At 40.3% G+C, this 21,870-nt stretch overlaps 2 protein-coding genes across 6 annotated transcripts in view; one reads left to right on the forward strand and one right to left on the reverse strand.

The window, feature by feature from the left end:
* SIPA1L2 (signal induced proliferation associated 1 like 2) overlaps nt 1-21,870 on the reverse strand; it is a 348,073-nt gene that overhangs the window by 170,702 nt on the left and 155,501 nt on the right. The window lies entirely within an intron of this gene.
* Nucleotides 16,537-20,606, forward strand: LOC146063676 (uncharacterized). 3 transcript variants are annotated; one of them, XM_083176269.1, is made up of 8 exons: nt 16,537-16,746; nt 17,652-17,708; nt 17,785-17,884; nt 18,165-18,290; nt 18,496-18,603; nt 18,789-19,007; nt 19,209-19,247; nt 19,464-20,606. In XM_083176269.1, exons 2-8 carry the CDS (start codon nt 17,703-17,705, stop codon nt 20,516-20,518), a joined length of 1,653 nt encoding a protein of 550 aa, XP_083032395.1. In that variant the 5' UTR covers nt 16,537-16,746; nt 17,652-17,702; the 3' UTR covers nt 20,519-20,606. The 3 variants fall into 3 exon arrangements, with proteins under 3 accessions (XP_083032395.1, XP_083032397.1, XP_083032396.1); XM_083176271.1 differs by lacking the exon at nt 19,209-19,247; XM_083176270.1 differs by lacking the exon at nt 16,537-16,746 and having other exon boundaries at nt 17,605-17,708.

Raw genomic sequence — 21,870 nt, forward strand, 5'->3', positions numbered from 1 at the left:
AAAACAGAACTTAAAAGATACAGAAGCTAAGATCACAGAGTTAGAAACAAAATTAGATCAGAAAAATATAAAAGAAATACAGGAATTCAAAGAATATATAGATGAGAAATTATTAAAATTAGAAAAGGAAGTTATTCAAAACAAAGTAAAAAAATTTAAAAGAGATAAGGAAGACTATGATAAAAACCAGGTGCGGACTTGGCATATTCACCGGGGAGAAAAACGTGTGTATAGACAAAATAATTACAGACAAAAACCAGCCCCCAAACGTAAATGGACTAGAAATTGGGAGGATAGGAGATCTGATCCTGTCTATCCCCAACGTGATATTCCCGTTGAAAAGTGGGTTAAAGTTACCAAAGATAAATCATGGAGAAGGGATTCCAGTTTGGAAACTACCCCCAATCCGCCCACCACAACCAATCGGTTCTGGCCACTTAGACAATCTGGAAACTCAGATTCTGCCAGTTTTTTAGATCAGCGCCAGAGGAGTCAGATAAGAGAGACTTCCTCCCCCAACCGTTGGGGGAAAAGAAATCGAGAAGAAGGGGGAAAAGAGGGAGAAAGACCACCCATTTTCAAAAAGAGAACCCTCAATTAGTTGCAGATGAGGTAACAGGTATATTTAACTTGTCCGATATTAATTTAACAGATACTCAATTAAAACTTCTAAAAAAAGGTCTCACATTCTCACCCGCTGCAGGGGTAAACAAGTTCACACTTTATGTGGACTTAAATTTGTATATACGCCGCCTTACACTCAAGCGGCATTTTTTGAAAAACGACAAAAAAGTCAACATGTCGACTACACAAGATTCAGTGTCGACCACACAGAATTCAGAGTTAAATACTTCGGGATTAAAAAGGCCTAGCACCTTTTATCCCGTCGAATCTCGTGGGCCAAACATAGACATGTTTTTCCAACTTGTTAAAAATTATTTTGAGCAGTTACGTGAGGATGTCAAAATAAGGGAACATAATCTAACCATCGATGAAAATAAGGCTTTAAAAGAATTGTTTGATAATAAACAACTAATTATTAAGCAAGCAGATAAGGGGGGCGGTCTGGTTCTTCTAAATAGGGAAGATTACATTAATGAAATGATGAGACTTTTGGGAGACCCAGTCTCATACAGACCCCTCTTAAAAGATCCCACTAGGGAATTCCTAGTGGACCTTTCTGATATTCTGTGTGAAGGTCTGAGGGATGGGGTAATAACTAAACAAGAATTTGATTATTTAAACAATGATCAACCCCGCATTGCTACCATCTATTATCTCCCTAAGATACATAAGAACCAGACCGCACCCCCTGGCCGCCCCATTGTTTCGGGGATCGATTCCTTAACCTCACGACTGTCTGAATATGTTGATCTATGTTTAAATGTCTATGTGCCGCAGTTAAAATCATATATTAAGGACTCAATGTCTGTTTTACAATTGGTGGATACCATGGAATGGGAGGATGGATGGAGTTGGGGTACAGTGGATATTAATTCCCTGTACACCTCCATCCCCCATGCTAAAGGTTTAAGTTGTATCGCTGCAGTATTAGAACGAGATGTTACGGTCTCAAGAGAAAAGAGACATTTTATTCTAAAATGTTTAAAATTTGTCCTGGAATATAATTATTTCACTTTTCTGGGTCAATTTTTTATACAGTCATGTGGGACGGCGATAGGCACAATTTGTGCCCCGGGGTTCGCTAACCTCTATCTCGGGGAGTGGGAAGAGGCCCATATTTATAACAATAACCCCTATGCCGAACACCTGACTGTATATAAACGCTATATTGACGATATAGTGTTAATATGGGCGGGGCCTGAAGAACTGTTTTTGGAATTTATTGAGTATCTTCATGTCAACAGTTATAATCTAAGTTTTACATTTAAATTTGCAAAAAAAAGCATTGAATTCTTGGACCTTACATTAACCTCCAAGGAGGGGTCTAAAGAAGTTGACACATGTACCTTTATTAAGAAAGTGGACAGCAACAATTATTTGGAGTTTACCAGTTGCCATTTGACAAAATGGAAGTCCAATTTGCCATACTCACAACTTCTTAGAGTTCGGCGTAACTGTTCCACATTGCAACAATTTGAGGAGCAAGCAGAAATATACTGTGCTCGGTTTAGGGAAAAGGGTTATCCATTGCAACTGATAGATGATGCGAGAGAAAAATGTCGTGTTATGGACAGAGGGCAGATTATACAATATCGCCAAAAAACAGAGAAAAAATCCATATATTGCCCATTCACGACCCAATTCAATGTCAGAAGCAATGAGATAAGAACCATCCTGAATAAACATTGGCCCATCATTAAGATGGACCCCATTTTGGGTAAAGCCCTGGGGGATCGCCCAGAGTTAGTTTTTAGGCGAGCCAAAACTCTGCGAACCAAACTGTCCCCTAGTCTCCTAGCGATTGAAAATGCCGCGACCAACCGGCTTTCCAGCAATTTATCTGGCACTAATATTTCAACCAGTGTATCACAGTCACTATCTCTAGCCATGCCACTGAAAGGTTTTTATACATGTGGCCGATGTAAGATGTGCCAATTTGGTATGAAAGGCACAAAATCCATAATTGATAGAAGTGGCAAAGAGCGGATTGTTGAAAGCTTTTTAAACTGTAATTCGGTGTATACAGTTTATCTTTTGATTTGTCCATGCGGAAAAAATATGTTGGACAAACCAAACGTGTTCTCAAGATCAGAATTCTTGAACACTATCGCAACATTAAAAATAAAGTGTCCAATCATAGTGTTCCTCGCCACTTTGAAAGGTGCCACAATAGTGATCCAACAGGCATGCAATTTATGGCTTTAGAGCAAATTAAGCTAGATATAAGAGGAGGCAATAAAGACAAATTGCTCCTCAAACGTGAGTCGTATTGGATATACGCTCTAAATGCACTAAGTCCTGTCGGTCTTAACGAAGGTTTGGAAATTGCTCCCTTTTTGAATTGAATGATTTCCTCATGTGTATGCCCCTTTTTTTCTGTATCTGGTATTGCGCTGACTCATTTCTGATCTTAGCTATTGCCGCATGTGTATGCATCTTGAATACAATCTTGGCTTTTTGTGTTTTTATATACTCATTTTTAGCTATTGCCGCATGTGTATGCGCATTGAATACAATCTTGGCTTCTCTATCAATTAGTTTTGTGTACTCATGAAGTGTTTATCTTAATGCAATTTATTTATCAGGGTTCTTTATACAATGTGTTCTCTTTTTTACTACTTTTTATAAACCAAATTTTTATCTATGAAATTTTTATCTAATTATGTACATGATTAGTACTTTTTAAAGAAATGTAGTACAGTTAAACTTGACTGTTTATTTTATGCCCAGCACGGCACTATATGTCTTATAGCTTTAAAGCTATTGCAGAGTTTGCACATGTGAATCTGCTTATTTCTAATTAGCTGTGTGAGTGGGTATAAGGAGGCGGTGAGCCAGTGCTAGGCCAGCCCTCTGACGAAGTTGATACGAAACGCGTAGGGGCGTGGCCTAGCACAGGAGAACACCACCACTTGCTGTTTTGCTGTATGTCCGGGAACGGATGGTAACCGGCTCCAGTCTGTGGGTGCTTGCATGCACCACTCATAAGCTGTTTGACCGCGGTGATTAAGAACCGCCACCGTTGGTACGTTTACCCATTCCTATGTTTCATGTTTTTATATGTCTGAATAAATTTTCAAAAAAAACGACATTTATGCACTATGAAGCGCCCGTCTTTATTTCTCTAGATATATTAATATATATTAATATTATATATACAGTTGAAGCAAAAAAAAAGGTATAAGTATACATTTCTTAAATATACTACAGGTTAAGCCATATCCAAAACCCCAAAATACAAAATATTCCAAAATAAGGAATTTTGTGAGCTGGAATGATATAGTGATAACTTTTGATTTCTGATCAATGTACACAAACTTTGTTGTCAAGCTCCAAAGTCTCAAGCCTGGATTCCTATCTATAGCTGGTTTTACATTGCAAAAACCTGCTTTTAACCGTTTTTGTAAACGTGTCTTAAAACGGGTCAAAAGCCAGTTAAACCCCTTTCATATTGCATGTTGTAAAGGTATATTGCAGTTTCAATACTGTTTTTGTACCTTCAGATTACACACGTTTCACCCATAGAAAGCCATACAATGTCATTTAAAAAAAAAAAATCCTGCTTGTGGGCGGGGATCAAGTGTGGTTATCATTTGTAGCAAATGCCGTTTCTGAGCTGTTCAGACTGCAGGTAAAACGGCTCTGAAACGTGTAGGATCCTGCTTTTAACACGTTTCAAAATACCGGTATTTTGTAACCGGTAAATTGATTGTGGAGCTTTCATATTGCAGCTTGTACCGTTTTAAAGCAGTTAAAAATCGGCAATATGCCGTGTTAAAACTGCAATGTGAAAGGGGCTTATGAGAGGTCCACTTGCACTGTACTTCGCTCATGGTGAGCGAGAGAATCCATCCATGATGTTCCTGTGGTACGCCGTCGATAATAATTAAGTTGACACTCAATAGGTCGACCACTATGGATGGTCAGGCCATAGGTCAACACCTTGTAAAGGTCAACATGGCTTAGGTCGACAGGGACAAAAGGTCGACACAAGCAATATGTCAACATAGAAAAGGTTGCAATGATATTTTCAGATTTTTTTCCTGAACAGGTGTTTTTTCATACTATATTATCCACGTGGCCATAGGGGGAGAGTATAATAGTGTGCCACGCGTAGCAAGGCACTGAGCCTTAAGGGGATGCAGTACACTGATACGGTATCCATAGCGACGTAAGTTGACAGACACCAAAAAAGTGAAAAACTCATGTCTACCATTTCATGTCAACCTATTGCTTGTCAACCTTTTGTTCCTGTCAACCTTTTTTATTTAAAGCAATACAAAGCAGACAGGAAGGCACAGACATTTCAATTGGCATATGTTCATAGGATAGGGCATGTACATTAAGAATTGATTAATAAAATCAGATTTCCCCATTCTAGCCTCTGATTTGTGTATAAAGACCAACCACAGCTGGAATAGTAGAAAGGGGGGTTTGCATTAGGTACCATTTCCAATTTGTACCATGATGTCATACGTAAGCAATTTCTTACTGCATCCTTCATAGAGTGATCTAAAGTATGTATATAAGGCAACATGTATCCACAAAACTTGCAACTAGCTATCATTTATTTGTTACAGCCTCTGTCCAGTCCATTCGAAACAAATATTGAACCTTAGGCATTAGTAAAGAAATCTGTGTCTTGCCAATCCATCTAGAACGAATGGTCTTTTTAGAGGCCGCAACCAATTTATTGAGCAGAAGACATATCCCTTTAGTTAAGTTCGCACCACTATCCCCTGTATAAATATTCCAAAAAGACCAATCTTTAGTTATCTAAAATGTAATATGAAGTGTATATTAATATAAACCTGGACATCATTCCAGAACTGTGTAACTATTGGCCAATCCAATAAACAATGCATTATAACAACATTTAAACCAGTTTGCATCTATGGAACATCCCATTATAAACCTCAATTTAGGCGTATAATATGCTCCATGAAGAATCTTTTGGTGCATTTCTGTATATGAGATCGCCAATTGCTTATTCATCTGTACACATGAATAAAGGATATTTTTCATGGGGATATAAGGAAAATCTATTTGCCATTTTAACAACCCAACTTTGTTAGATTCTATATAAAAGATTTTCCTAATATGGGAATAAATCCATGAAGTAGTAGAGGTCATTGTGCCTCTTCTTTCTGCGTCATCCAAGCTATTCTGTTTATCTCGTACTGTTAAACCATGTAATATCTTTTGAAAGAATGTAAATAAAAGCCCTGGGAATTTAGTCTGCAATTGAGAACCCTAGAATGTCTGTGTGTGCGTGTACATGTGGTAGGGAATATAGATTGTAAGCTCCACTGAGGCAGGGACTGATGTGAATGTTCAAATATTCTCTGTAAAGCGCTGCGGAATATGTGTGTGCTATATTAGAATCTGTTAATAATAATAAATAAATTACGCTCCAGTTCAGCTCCAGCAGATTTCCACTTTTATCTGATTCCAGCTGCATTCTGTTCCAGTCAATCTTCAATTCCAGGTCCAGTCCGGTTCAAGCTGTACTTACAGTAGCTCTAGTCAAGCTCCAAATTGTATTCCAGGTCCAGTCTGGTTCTAACTGTATTTCCCTACAGTCCAGCTCCATGTTGTATTCTGGGTCCAGACTGGTACAAGCTGTACTTCCTTCCAGTCCAGCTCCAAGGTGCATTTTTGGTCCAGTCCGGTTGAAGCTGTACTTCACTCCAGTCCAGCTCTAAGATGTATTCCGGGTCAAGTCTGGTTCAAGCTGTATTTGCTGCAGTTCAGCTCCAGTGGTTGGCTGGAGGAATAGTGGGTAACTAGTTACCGACTATGTGGGGGGGGGGGGGGGGGTGCAATTGATGTGAGGTGCTTTGCCAAGCTGCAGTGTGAATAGGGGGTAGTCAGCCTCCTTCTAGATACAAGAAAAAGACACAAGGGCGTACACTGCGCTAACAATAAAAAATATTAAAAATATGTGCCAATGGATTGGAAATGTATCAAAATTTTAATACTGGAAACATGAACATGACATGTCAAGATAAGAAATTAATAAAAACGAAAAATAAAAAATGGAGCAATAAAAAAGAGGGGTAGTGAAAAAATTAGTCCAGTTCATACGGTACCGTATTTAAGTAACCACTGATAGATGACTCCGTTCCTGAATTTTTCTCCTGGTAAATAGCTGGATGAAGGGAATATCCAGTGTGTCCAGAGCTGCCCGCGGTAGGTATTTAGTTGTGGAGTGTTGCTCCCCCACTTAGAGTGGATGGCCTCCGTTCGGGTTAGGTCCTGGATGTGTCCTTATTATAGATCACAACTGGTATCCAAGATGGTATAAGGAAAAGTGAAGGAGATTGGTCCGGATCAATAGTAGTGGAAAGTGGCAAAGTCCAGAACTGGAAATAAACACCCCGTGGGTCCACCAACGCGTTTCGCCAAGTATTGGCTTTTTTTTTAAAATTCAATATTTTTTATTGAGTTTTTCAACATAAAAAGACATACAAAGCTAAACAGAAAACAAAGAAGTGTGATGCATATAAGATAGGTTGTATACAAATAGGATACAGTCAAGTAATGTATTATATAGTGTCAATATGAAGGCCAAGTGGGCATGCATGAAGACATGGTTTGAATAGTCACATAGGAACATATATATTACTCAATATACTCATATATATTACTATTAGCACAATATAGGCAATTAGGCAGCTACCCAAAGGCGCCATTTGGGTATAGTAAAACGGATGTATATGGAGTAAATAATGGAAGAAACCCTATATGATTAGTTAAATATCACAAGCCCAGATATGGGTGAACAAGTAGATAGATCGTATTAGTGTATGTTATCACGGCATCCCTCCTAAAAAAAAAGAAGAAAACAACCTCCTAAAACAACCCTCCCTGAAAACCCCCCACCATGTATGACCTGTCCCCAACTTTAGGTATACCTGGAGCCCTAAACATACACCCCCCCCCCCCCACCAACTACAAAAACTAGAAAATCCCGTATCCACCCACCTATGGGGACAAAATACTAATGACCCGTGACTAGGGTGTAGCTGGCTTTCCCGCCATAAGGATGTATAATTGGATCTTCACTGAATATTCTGTATTAGGTCAAATTAGTAGAGAACAGGTAGGCTAACATTTTTAACATCAAACAGAAGGACTGGAAACAAAGCTTCCAAAATAATGGAATAAATTGAAGTATCAGTCCGGCCATCCCCGCATATCCCAAAAGGGCCTAGGTAGGTTGGCAGTCCCAGCTCAAAATAATCCAGCACTTTTGAAGACAATAGGCCGTTCAGGTATACAAAAACAGAAAGTCTGTAGTTCGGAGAAAACTGCAGATATATGTAGATCCGCAACATGGGTAGGCGCCTGATTCATTCCAATGCGCAAATCTCGCACCAGAGACACGTGGGCACAGTCTTGGATACCATATAGGTACAGGCACAGCGTTATCTGTAAACAACTCCTTTGCGTCCTCAGAAGCCTGTTAGGATCTCCTGTGCCACGCTGTCTGGCGAGACACCACGTGACACTGGCTGGAAGGAGATAGTGACAGGACCAGGGCAGCCTCGCCAACCTGACTCCGTTGTACTCAGATGGAGTTGACGTGTGTGTGCGGGGTGCTAGGCTTCACCAATAATAGCCGCGTTCGTGGGAGCCCGTTAGTCAGGCTCCCACCTCGATGCCACCTGGTCTTATGTTAAGGACAACACACACGCCAAGGCCAGTGATGAACAAGGGGAAACCTATCTACAAACAAAGAGGCGAGGACCACCCTGCCCTGCGGAGAGGGGTGCCAGTGGATAGCACTCTAAACAGGAACCCGCTGTGCTAATGCTTAACAGGTGTAACCATACACAGTATGCTGACACACTAAGAACTGCTGACGGGTGTAACAATACACGATATGCTGACACACTAAGAACTGCTGACGGGTGTAACAATACACTATACGCTGACACAATAAGCAAATGATTAGTAAGGAGACAAAGAGGGGGAAGCTCCCAACTTATCTGAACACGAGGGATATCAACTTAGCTGGAGCTGAGATGCTGCGGACAAGGCAGGGAACCAGCCGAAGGAAGCACTACGCTGGAGAAGGAATCCCACAAAGACCAACAGGAGCTGCAGGGACCGGGAGACGGATAAAGGACGACACACGGACACCGGGAGGACAGGAGACTGAACGGAGGACACAGCTGGGAATCAACGACAGGATGCAGGATGACAGGGAACAGGAACCAGTAAAACTTGAGACCCTGAGGTACAAAAGCTATAACCGGCATGGGACTGAACAACCAGAGGGTTTATATAGAGAGCACAATGTGGTGCTGATTACACATTGCCTAAAGGTGTGCACTGCAGGCTAGGAGCCTAATCAAGACACCTGAGTCCAGAACACACAGTACTGAAAGTAACATGCAATGGCCCAGGCTGACCACTGGATGCCACTAGCGAGTAAACACACACACAGGCTGAGATAAACCCAGGGAGCAGAATCCAGGGAGAACATGAAACTACACACAGAATATGGAAATCTGCGCATAACACAGATCCGCTGGAGGCGGATCCTAACAGTACCCCCCCCTTGAAGAGGGGTCAAGGGACCCCAATACCAGGTTCTCCACTACATGGAGAATACCAAACCCTGGAATGGGGATATCAACCAACAAGCAGGAACAAGCTGTGACTGCAGCTTGTAACAAGCCACAGGAGTACAGTAGATAGCCTCATCCTGGACATCACTGTTTTCGGAGAGATATATAACAGACGGCGAAGTAAACTGTACAGGTTCAGGATATGTTTCAGCAACTCGTGTACAATAAGTAGACATCGCAATGGTTGCCCTCTCAACACTTTTCTCAGCAGGGAGAGGAGGGTAATGCGTATCTATATGGATTTCTGCAGAGTTAGGGACAGCAAGTGTAAAACAGATAGATGTTGTAACATGAACTCCTGCAACATCCTCTTTAGTGGCCCAAATAGGAGAGGGCATTGGCCCTTATTCTGATCTGTGCGGCCGGAGCCGCATACGTTGCTCCGGCCGCACAAACCAAACCCCGCCTACAAGACGGATCGCCACGGTCGTCCGTACGCGGACGGCTGGCGATCCGCATGAAAATGGTGGGGCGTACGCCTCCACCATGGTGGGAGCTGCCCCCTGCATTCGATGGTCGACGACCATCGAAGGCAGGGCCGCACGCTCCACCAGCTCACGCAAGCTTAGACCACACGGACAATCGTCCGTGTGAAAGCTTGTATTTGGGCGGAGAGCTGACATCCGGCGATGTCAGCTTTCCGCCCCCATCACTGGCGTCATAGCCTCATTACCATGCATACGCCCCGCGTTTGCATGGGAACGCCCATGAAACGCTGGGCGTATACATAGGTAAATGAGGCTATCAAGCCCCTCACGCCCCTATACGCCCCCTTTGCGGCGTATAATTTTTGTGTGCGGCGATTTCGCCTGCACATGCGCAGAGTGACCTCTGCGCATGTGCAGAGTGAAAACATCGGCGGTACGGCCGCACGCGGGCCGTACCGCACAGATTAGAATAAGGGCCATTGTGAGATGAATCGTTTCAAGCCTGCACAGGAGATTTTGGGTCGAGGTGTAAATAGCATTAAGCAGCTGTGAGACATCCATTATGAAGGGGCATGTACACAGGGCAATAGAGTATAATGAAAATTCTTATACCCAAACAGTGGGAAAGTGTCCAACAATAGAAGCCAGGTATCACTGGTATCACAGGTGTTCATTGGGGAGATCTCTCCGGACCACCAGATGACCCAGCCAAGCGCTGATGGACCAACAGCAGCTTGTGCAGCGAGGAAAGGAGACCGCTCACCTTCGCACGGATAATGGCAAATGGCGGATGTCACAGCACCCCGCCGGAGGGCCTTCTGCCGAGATCTCCGAATCGTAGGGGAGCAAAGAGGAGGAAGGTTCCTCCTGTCACTGCAGGGGGACGCAGGAGGATATATCCTGGTGAGGTATCTGTTTTGAGGGCAAATGCTGTCCAAAAATAGGATAGTTAGACGGATCAAGAGCGGGAGAGCCAGAACGCGCGTGTGGTACCTTGATAAAGCCAATACTTAAAAAGATAAAGGCAAAACGCGTTGATGGACCCAGAGGGTGTTTATTTCCAGTTCTGGACTTTGCCACTTTCCACTACTATTGATCCGGACCAGTCTCCTTCACTTTTCCTTATATCATCTTGGATACCAGTTGTGATCTATAATAAGGACACATCCAGAACCTAACCCAAACGGAGGCCATCCACTCTAAGTGGGGGAGCAACACTCCACAACTAAATACCTACCGCGGGCAGCTCTGGACACACTGGATATTCCCTTCATCCAGCTATTTACCAGGAGACAAATTCAGGAACGGAGTCATCTATCAGTGGTTACTTAAATACGGTACCGTATGAACTGGACTAATTTTTTCACTACCCCTCTTTTTTATTGCTCCATTTTTCATTTTTCGTTTTTATTCATTTCTTATACATGTCATGTTCATGTTTCCAGTATTAAAATTTTGATACATTTCCAATCCATTGGCACATATTTTTAATCATTTTTATTGTTAGCGCAGTGTACCACCTTGTGTTTTTTTCCAGCTCCAGTGGTTGCCCACTTCTTTAGGTTCCCGACAGTTTCTGTTTTTGTCTCAATCCTGACCAGTTGCAGTTGCCTTTATTTTGTTATATAATGAAGTTTATTATTATCAAACCTCAGGCCAATCTCAGCTATCCTCAAGTCCCGGTGATCACTCACTGCCATCTCAACCTTTATGAGCAAGAGCTGGATCAGACTGCCCAGCTTCATTCACATGCCTTCAACTCCTGCTTCAACACCCCATGCCCTTGCCAGAATCGGATTTTAGGTGTGAGAGTTGTTTAATGCACAACATTTTAAAAAAATAATAATAATTACAAATAATAATAATCATTTTATAAAATTAGGTTATGCGTGTAAAGCATCTATAAAACATAAATTAATTTTGTGTATGTACTGTATACAAACTGTTTTTTTTTTATGCACAAAATTATCAAAAATATTGAATAAAATCACCTTCAGGCTGTGTTTGTATATGGTACATAAGTGCATTTGGTGTTTAGACTTGGGTCCCATCCCTACAATATCTCATCATGGTATGCAAATATTACAAAATAAAAGACAATCCTATATCCAAAAGTATTCTAGTCCCAAGTATTTTGAATATAGGAGACTCCTGTATAAATAAAAAAAGTTTTTTTTTTTAATTGAGTATATTATTTTCAAACATATTTTATTAAAGGACATGCATATATAAATACAGTACAAGATGTATTCAGTACACTATTCACCAAAAAATGTTACATACAGGTAGAATTAAATAAATCATTTATAAATATGATCATATAATGTAATTAGAAGGGGTGGGAGCCAGTTGCGAGAACCTCAAGGTTTTGCCAAGAGGTCAGTGATACTGCAGTTCTCAACGAACTTTTTATAGATGGGGTTAAAGATTTAACATAAGGTAGCCATATGTTACAAATTTTTGGGCATGCTTATCTTTATCAAGGGACAACTCCACCCAGTCCATCTGCAATAGATAAGAAACTCTAGGCAAACATAATGACACTGTGAAGGTAACAGAAGACGTCCATTGTGACAGCATAGTTTTCTGAACGGCAGCCGCCATTTTGGCTAAAAATAGTCTCTGCCCAAATGGAGGTTTATTTTTGGGAAAATGATGGGTATATGTCCCAAAGTGTAGGAGAAATAGTAATAGTATAAGAGGTTTTTTATATATTGGCAAACTGTTAGCCAGAAACTTTGGGCCTTATCCTGGTTCACTCCTTCTGGCAAATTCCTTCATAGATGGACAAAACCATGTGCACTGCAGGGGGGCAGATGTAAAATGTGTAGAAAGAATACATACACATACTGTACAGTGGTATAGGTGAGCATCTGGTGCTGCACATTTAAAGCATTTTTGAATAATCAACATTCTTAATTTTAGGGTATAGTATGCTCTGTGAAACAATTTAATCTGCAACTCCATATACGAGGCGATGACTACATTTTTATGTATGCTGGAGAATGCAGAGAGAATAGTTAGTATAATATTAGGAAAATCTATAGTCCATTTTATCTCCGTCTGTAAGTTATCCAACTAAAGTTGCCGCTAGATATGCAAGTACAACAGTGAGTTGCACACTCTCTATTACTAGCATGTCTGGCCATTACATCTAAGCTAAACTATAGTGTTCTTATTAGTTAATTAGCAACAATATTAGAAGCATAACTTTGTATCTGATAATAGGCAAACACAGGTGTCCATAAACCAGGATATTTTTCATAGTTTTTGATATGGTAATATTGTATAACTATCTGTTTCTAACAGAAGCAATAGTAAAGGTAATCCTTTCTTTCTTTTTTTTTTTATATAAATTTTATTAGTGAGATGTCACACAAACAAGGGTGAAAGACACAGTGAAGAACCTATGCAGAGGTTCATAAAAGGGTTCAATTATGCACAAAGAACATAATACAGAGGCATCACTATTATTATTTTTTTTGAAAAGCTACATCTTACAGAAATCAAAATGAAATCTAGAAAAAGAGAAATAGTAGAAGAGCAAAGGAAAGAAAGGAGTAATGGGAAAGGTGGAGAGCGAGGAAGATGAGGAAAAAAAGGGGGAGGAGGGGAAGAGAGGGTAGTGTCCCACCCGACTGGTCTTGTCTAATACCCCATTCACACCAGCCTAAGTTCCCGGGTTGAATCCGGGAACAACCCGGTACTAGCGCTGGTGTGAAAGGTTCCCGGGACAAAATCCCGGGCAAATTTCAACCCGGCTAGGTACCAGGGTTGTTCCCGGGTTCAACCTGGGGACCTGGCTGGTGTGAAAGGTACAGGGTATACTTACCCGGGTTGCCGTGTCCTCCGTGTCCTGTCCGTCAGGAATTAATGCAGGCGGGACAGCCGGTGGATGATGACGCAGCTCTCCGGCGGCAGTGAGGACGCTGGAGAGCTGCGTCATCTTCATCCGCAGCCTGTCCCGTCATTTGCGCCGCCGCCTGTGTGGATCCCTGGCCTGCACGGAGGACCAGCAACCGGAGTGAGTATTCTCCCCACCTCTGCCGCCATCCCGCAGACTGCCCGCCTCCTCCCCACCTCCTGGGAATGTCCCTGCTTGTCCCGGGAACTGAATTCCTGGGTTTGTCCCTGCATTTCTGGTGTGAATGGGGTATAACTCAGACAATAGGAAATTAATGGGTCAGAGCCTTTGTTTTTATAGGAAGGCTGGTGGTACATTAAAGTGATTGGGCCAGGGTTCCCAGATCTTGATTAACTTTTTGGAAGAGCATCTCAAGATACTGGTGATGTACTACATCAAATGGATATGCCAGATCTTGAGGTGCGTACCCACGGTACGATTTATGTTCCGTAAGATATCATATACAATTCCCCAGAAAAGTCCTGGTGGTTAAAAAGCATAAGATTTGTGCTTAAAATAAGGTACGATGTGCATAAGATATAGCAAACGATCTGACGTCACAGCTATACTACACTATACTATCTTATACTTTCTAGACAGAATTGGGTTGCATGTTCACCCGATCAGCTCCCTCCCATACGACCTGCGGGAGCGCACATCGTACGTCGGATAGTGCATACACACGGTAAGATATAGTGCACTATCTAGCATGCTATTCGAAACTGGCTAGATAGTGTGCTAGATTGTGCACTATATCTTACCGTGGGTACGCAGCTTTAGCTGTAACTTCGGCCAATGATGGGATCTCTTAAGATTTCCAATGACCCGCTATACATTTCTGCATAAAAGTAATACTTTCTTATTCCATGTTGTAGCAAGTGCTACATTCTGTGATAGTGGGGCAGGTGTAGAGACGTTATAATGAAGTGATAAGAAAATTAAATTATGTGTAGAGAGTCTAGAACAAGATAATCTCCATGCAGTGCAGGTGGATGTAAGTAATAAATTGCCTGATATTTTGGATAAGAAATTCAGAGGGTCTCATATGTAACAAACTAGATAAAGGAATGTTTGGGCAAAAAGATTGTTCTAATACTAAATTTGTATAGTTATTAGTAGCGTTGATCCAATCTAACGCATAGCGGTAATTAGAAACTAAAATGTAGCTCCATATACAAGGCAAATGTATGTCCTCCAGAAAACCACCATTTGACATAATTTGACAAGGTTTTTTTACCTGCCCATATAAATGTACTAATTGCTTTAATAAGAATGTTAAAACGGTTTCCTTTAGCATAATAGGGAGCATTTGTATAAAACAGAGTAAACATGGGGTGTGCACGACTGCAGCCAGGGCCGACATCGCAGTTGAACAGTGTTTTTTTTTCCGGGAGCAGAGCAGGGCTGGCTGCAGTGAAAGACGTGGCAGCATGATACACACTAAATTTTTAGTGACCACCATGGCTGCCTGTAGGGGGAGCTGAAGTGCACAGCTCCTCTATTCTGAACACTGCTTGCTGCGTGAGGGCTGGAGGACTTCCTGCCTTGTGATTATAATGTGCTGCGGGGCTGCAGCTTATCGAAAGATGCTGGAACAGGGGGGTTTGTAGAGGTATGTTACAGAATATGGTCAGTCTATGACTTTTTTTTTGGGGGGGGGGGGTGTAAAAAGTTGTTTTTATATTGGTCTTTAATGTTGTTGGAACTTTTTATATTGGTCATTAATGATGCTGGCTACTTTTTATTTTTATGTAAAAAAGGTGTGTGTGAGTGTGTATGAGCTGTCTGTATGTATACTGTATAGAAGGGCTTTATATATGTATACTATGTGTGTGTGTGGGAGGGGACTCTGTATACTACAGTACATCTCTGTGTGTGCATGCTGTGCCTGTTTGTATATTATGTGTGTGTATATGTGCATGCTGTGTGTGAGTGTGTATCAGCTGTCTGTGTGTATACTGTACTTGCCTATACTGTACTTGCCCTGGTATACAGTACTATGTAATGGCTGTGTGATATGTAATATGCATTACGGTGAGTAGATAAGGCACACTTTTTCTTCAAACTAATTGGTTTTGACAGGTCCACGCCCCTTTTATACAGGTTGATATCAAACTTGATACGATCGTATCACGTTTGATATCAAAGTGGTATAAATAATATTAACCCCCGTATTAAAATATAATTGGTTTGATACTGTAACTTCATACACTGATATTGTCTATATCAAATAAAACCACAGATGTATAAATTAATTTATAAAGGTCGCTTAATGATATCTTAACCAGCTGGAAGAATTTCTAAACATAATGCTAAAAAAGTTGTTAGAAAAATATGGTATACAACAGATATATAATTCGTAGAAATGTAAATCTTGTTTTATATCAAATTTGATTTGTGTAGGATGTCTCGCAACGCCGATCATCAAAACAGCCGGCTGAAAGCCTGTTATTATAACGTATTAAAGCCGGGGAGTTTTTGCGGTTTTGATAAATATTATAAAGCTTTGAAAAATAAATTTAAAAGATCCGATGTGAGAAAATGGTTACAAGAGCAAGACGCGTACACATTGCACAAACCGGCTAGAAAAAACTATAAAAGGAATATGATATGTGTATCGGACATAAATCAACAGTGGCAATGTGATTTGGTTATATATATATATCTCAATCAAATTACACAGGTGTGGTGGATAAGGTATATATTTTAAATTAAAAAGCATACACATGTATATATAGGCCTTATGTATGCTGTTGATGTTGAAACATATCTGTCATTTATTTAATAATAAGGATAAGGATTTTATACATCACATTTTGGTTTTATTTTATCAAGCAATATATTCTGAAAACAGCTGTGTTTTGGGTAATATGCTATATTATTTAAATCAAATATATATATTGATATATATATTTGTTATGCCTGTCTATAACTTTGGAACACAACTCATGAATATTCAAATGAAACAAATGCAACACAGATGTGCTAACTGACTGCTGAGTATATATATATGTTCTCCATGAGGAACCAGTCCACACATTTTGAAGGCAGAGAACTTGAAACTTTTGTCCACACACTGTTCAGAGAATACTTGAAGATTTTGTTCCAGAAATATTCAGAGAATACTTGAAGATTTTGTTCCAGAAAGGGGGTGAGTCTATTTTAATTTTCTAAATAAATATATATATATATATATATATATATATATATATATATATATATATACAATATTTCTAAATAGCATAGTTTTAATATTTTATAATATACATAGCAACATGTTTTATTTAGTGGTAGGGTGGGGGTTTTTAAATATAGTTTGTTGCTGCATGCATTGTATTGTAATGTATTGGGAGTACATACAGGCATACTGGCTGCTTGTTGTTAAACATTTATTTAGGAAAGAAAAATATTGAGCCTATGGTACTTTAACTGTCCATTTGCATGTGCAGTGATTAGTGTATTGTGGTCTGTACATTATACATATTGCTTTTAAAAATACAGTATATTGTGTTATTACAATTTACAGTTCGTTAATGTTAGTCATCGCAGATTACGGTATTACGGCTTTGATATATATAAATAGCATCATTTTAATATTGCATCATTGTATTATACATAATGATTTTAAATAATGAGCTAGTTATCACATTTATATGTACTGTCTGCTGACTACGCATGTGATATGATGGGGGGGGGGCTGCTGTAGCTTTGTTGGAGCACCTGTAATTAATTTTTATTGAATGATCTATAGAATACAATGTCAGTAGATTTGGTTTTTTGGTATTACGGCTTTGATATTTATAAATAGCCTCATTTTAATATTGTATCATTGTATTATACATAATGATTTTAAAATAATGAGCTAGTTATCACATTTATATGTGTTGTCTGCGGACTACGCATGTGATATGATGGGGGTGCTGCTGTAGCTTTGTTGGATCCCCTGTAATAAATTTACATAGATGAGGTTTTTTGTGAGAGCGTTAATAGTTTTATGTGATTTTGTGCACGCAAATTTCGTTATGTTTGCTTATAGTTATCTTTTATTATCAACAGTGATTGTTGTAGAAATTGACTTTGAACTTAAGCTATCAACAAAACATCAACATGCAGGTGTGTATATGATATTTACAATAGTTTAACAATATCTTATTGTATTGTTATTTCAACTTATTATTATTTATTACAGAGAAAGGAATACAAAACCATTAATGCAAATAAAATAAGTCTCAGAGATTTTCAAGAGTTACCCAGCTTCCAACAGCCGTCAAATGAGCAGACAAATACATGTAAGTTTACAGATCAAAGACACATTGTTGTTGCTAGGGCATGATTTGTTAAGGCACAGGGGGCTATTGACGGTGGTTATAAATGTTACTCTGTTGGTGTTAATTATTATTACCAGGCTCAGATGTGTTAGTCACAGGTTCTGTTAAGACAAGCGCCCTATTGGTATTAATGTTACACGTGTTGATTGTATTTTTCGTTCTACAAAATTGTTGTGTTAATTTTTATTTTATTTTTTATGTATATATTATTTTTTATTAAATTGTTAATCCCATAAATCAGTTTCAGATGTCACAAATGACGCATCTGAAGTTGGATCATATGGTTCGGATTTCACAGTCGGTCCGGATCTGACGACATTCGAAAACCCATACGCAGCATACTCTGATTTGTCCGAATCGCAAAAATGTAGGTGGTCATAAGCCGTCAAAAAATGTGATGTATGTTAAAAAATGTGATATATTATTATTTCCAAAAATATGTCTCTCTCTCTCTCTCTCTCACGCTATCTCGCGCGAACTCTCACGTTCTCACTCATATATATATATATATATATATATATATCCATTTTTATACCGCCTGTGATATTAATGTGTTATTTGTTCTCTGTTAGTATCGCCGATTATGTCGAAATCTGATGCAGAACACATAATGGATGATCTCTGGAATTTACCATCGGCAAAACACTATAAACAGCTATACCAGACCCCGGCTATACAAGGTGAATTTTGACGATTGGCTAGCGGTGTTTCTATAATGTGTTTTTGTGTTAAATGTTTCATATCGCCGCAAAATCATGAATAGTGTCCACAGGAGTTGTTGTTATCATGACTTAAATGACGGTTTTTTTTTTTTTTTTTCTCAAGTCAGCGAATGTGTCGTTAATTGATAATATATGTATTACAGATGACATAGCTAGCCGGTATGAACCTACGGTACCTAGGGCCGATACGTGTGAAGCGGGACCATCCGGATACAGAGAACCGACATCGGGTGTTGGATCAAACGCCAAACAACCCAACAGCTCATTGGCTAAAGGAGCAAAAAGACCCCAGATCAGCGATCAAGCTTTCTGGTCATTGTTTAAAGGAACCATGCCGGCGCAAACCTTTGACAAATACCCGTGTATGTTTATTTATTTGGTTTCTTATATAGCACAACATTTACCATTGTTCTTTACAAATGGAAACCACAGGTATTAAACAGCCTGTGTAGACGTAAGCCGACAAGGAAGGTGGGGGTTGGGAGGTGATCCTGAAGTTGTTATAAACCGACTGTCTTTGTGGCCGCGTATGTGTAACTAAAACGGTGTGATTTTTATTACAGTAGGAACCACGCCGATGGAAAGATCTGGCAAATATTCAGGTGTGTAATGTAATGTTTATTTATTTAGTTTCTTATATAGGACCGCGTTCATCATTGTTCTTTACAAATGGAAACCACAGGTGTTAAACAGACTGTGTAGATGCAAACCGACATGGATGGGGTGGGTGTTTTGGGAGGCGGGTCTGAAGGTTTTATAAAGCGGTTGTCTTAGTGTCCGCGAATGTGTAACTAAAACGTTGTTATTTTTATTTACAGCGGATCCGCGACGATTCGCAAAAATGATAGCCGCGGCCGGGGTTGCTCAACCACTCAATGCTGAAATGGATGGGGGTGAATCAGCTAAAACGGTGATCGACCCACAACGTCAAGAAAATGTATCAAGGGCCGAGATCATGGCCACCGAGCGCGACGATTTCAAGCCAAGCAAGCGGAGAATTACAAAAAGTCGAGCCGGTCAAGAAAACAAGGCCGATTTATCAGACCTTAAAAGAAAATTGAAATATTCGGAAGGTAGACCCGTGAGAAAAAGAATTGCATTACAAACAGTGCCAACCGTGAGTAATGTGGATTACCCGCACGCATTTACAACACCTGCAACACCTACTGAATCCGACATTGACATTGCCGGTAATACAAAGACTGTGAAGACTCGTAAAACTTTACGACTGTCAAGAGAGATATACACGCCGCTGACGGATGATGATGTCATCGTGATTTCAGACACGCAGGAACATCATACTGCAGAAACGCAAAGCGTAGTCAGTAACACGCCTGCAGATACATTATCCGCTAATGATGAGGACTTAAATGGGCAAACATTTTTTATCACCCCTAGTGAAGAGTCAGTCTCAGATACACCACAGAATGATGATGAGGCTGTAACATCTGTAGCCGGAATCCCTGATAAAGTAATGGGTGATGATTACACAAAACTACCCAGTGTTTTTACCACGGTCGGCGAGGCAACCGCATCGGGCGGTGCGGATGCCCCGCCGACCGTGGTATCGACAGACATAGTTGATGGGGGTCAGAATGTGGAACAATTAGGACAAGATGCGGAAATACAATACTACGCGGTCATGGGGAGGATGCGTGAGCATATAGGGTACATGTGTAGAAATGTCAATACCATGTTGAACCGTATAAAAGATGAGCTTTATGGTTCAAAAAAGAAGCCAGAGATCATTAAAGAACTTGTAGAAATGTACATGAATGTAACATCAAATCATATAGCAGAGACCGTGAGGACTAGGGATTTTATTAAAGCGAACATGTATCATTTTGCCGAGATAATTGAAACGGATCCGTGACTAGGCATGGTGGGTTATGGGTTGAAACGTAATTTACATGTGTGTAAAAAAGCCCCAAGAATTAAAGCAAATGTACCGTGCAAAATCTCACACTTATTTCGGCGTTCGAAAATAAAACAGGCTTTAAAACGCATATACAGGCTGAGAAAGCGTAAACAACACAGGGTGCGAGGCACACCCCCAACCCCGGGTGCACAGGCTGACAAATCGCCGGACCAACCATCACCGGGTGACGTTGCGTCACCTGACAATGTTGAACACCCCGCAACGCCCAGGCATAATGACATAGATGGGAGAGCGCCACCCGGTGATGGTGAAGGTCGGCGAGATGTGTACTTAGAAGCGGTTAACAGGTATGAGCGACACCATCCTAATTTCAGAGCTATTGAGTATCATAATCATTTTCAATTTGTTAATTTGGAAAGAGTTACATCATTTGCAGAGGGTGTTGAAGCCGTACACAACGCTATACAGGTTATGATTGATGAATTCATGGTTGGTGTTGACCCTAATGATCGTGTACAGTTAAGATTGGAGGGGGGTGGTTTACACAACGCCATCTACTCACACCGAAAGCCGCAAGAATCATTAGACGCTGTCAGTTTCTTGAATCAAATTACAAACACTCTTCAAAGTAACGCTGAATTCTTATTAGGCACGGGTTTAAGGTTTGTGATCACTGTTTTTAGAAATAGAGCGGGTGGGGCCCTAACTGGTCGCGGCCTTAGACGCATTCCATACAGCTTAATTATAGAAAGGCGCAGAAGACACCTGTATGATTTCAACAATACGCACAATTATTTGTGCTTTGCGGCATCAATCTGCAAACTTCTGGATAAAGGTAATGCCACAGACGCTGAAATACACGATCGGGCGCTTCAAATTCATAAGGATTTGAAACTATCGATCGATAAAGCAGTCAGCTTTAGCGACGTTGTTGTTTTTGAAAAACACTTAAAAACAAAAATTACAATATTATATCATAATAATCGTTCTTGGCATTACTTTCTTCAGATTCGCGCTACGGTGATACCCTGTATGTATTATATCACGATTCACACTATTATGGCCTGATTAATATCTGCGCATTTCTCGGATCGAGATTTTTCTGTTCCTTATGTAATCGAACTTATGAGCGCAAAAATAGCCACGATTGTCTTTTCTTTTGTAAGGCTTGTCACAGACAAGCGTGCGCTGATGATGGGGCTTCCGCATTAAGATGTTCGGTTTGTAGGGTGTTTTGCAGATCGCGTGAATGTTTAGAGGAGCACAAATCCTTAGCTTTAGATCGCAAAATATCCTGTCTTGAACATGTTTATTGCGACAGGTGTTGTCTCTACCGTCGCAGGTCT

The sequence above is a fragment of the Crinia signifera genome, chromosome 3, assembly GCF_055691185.1.
Source record: "Crinia signifera chromosome 3, ASM5569118v1, whole genome shotgun sequence".
Lineage (NCBI taxonomy): Eukaryota > Metazoa > Chordata > Amphibia > Anura > Myobatrachidae > Crinia > Crinia signifera.

Bases quoted from the DNA above. Each gene is read 5' to 3' on its own strand.
- LOC146063676 (XM_083176269.1), top strand. The intron at 17,885-18,164 runs GTAAGTTTACAG...CCCATAAATCAG, and splicing joins AAATGAGCAGACAAATACAT to TTTCAGATGTCACAAATGAC. The intron at 19,248-19,463 runs GTGTGTAATGTA...TTTTATTTACAG, and splicing joins AAGATCTGGCAAATATTCAG to CGGATCCGCGACGATTCGCA.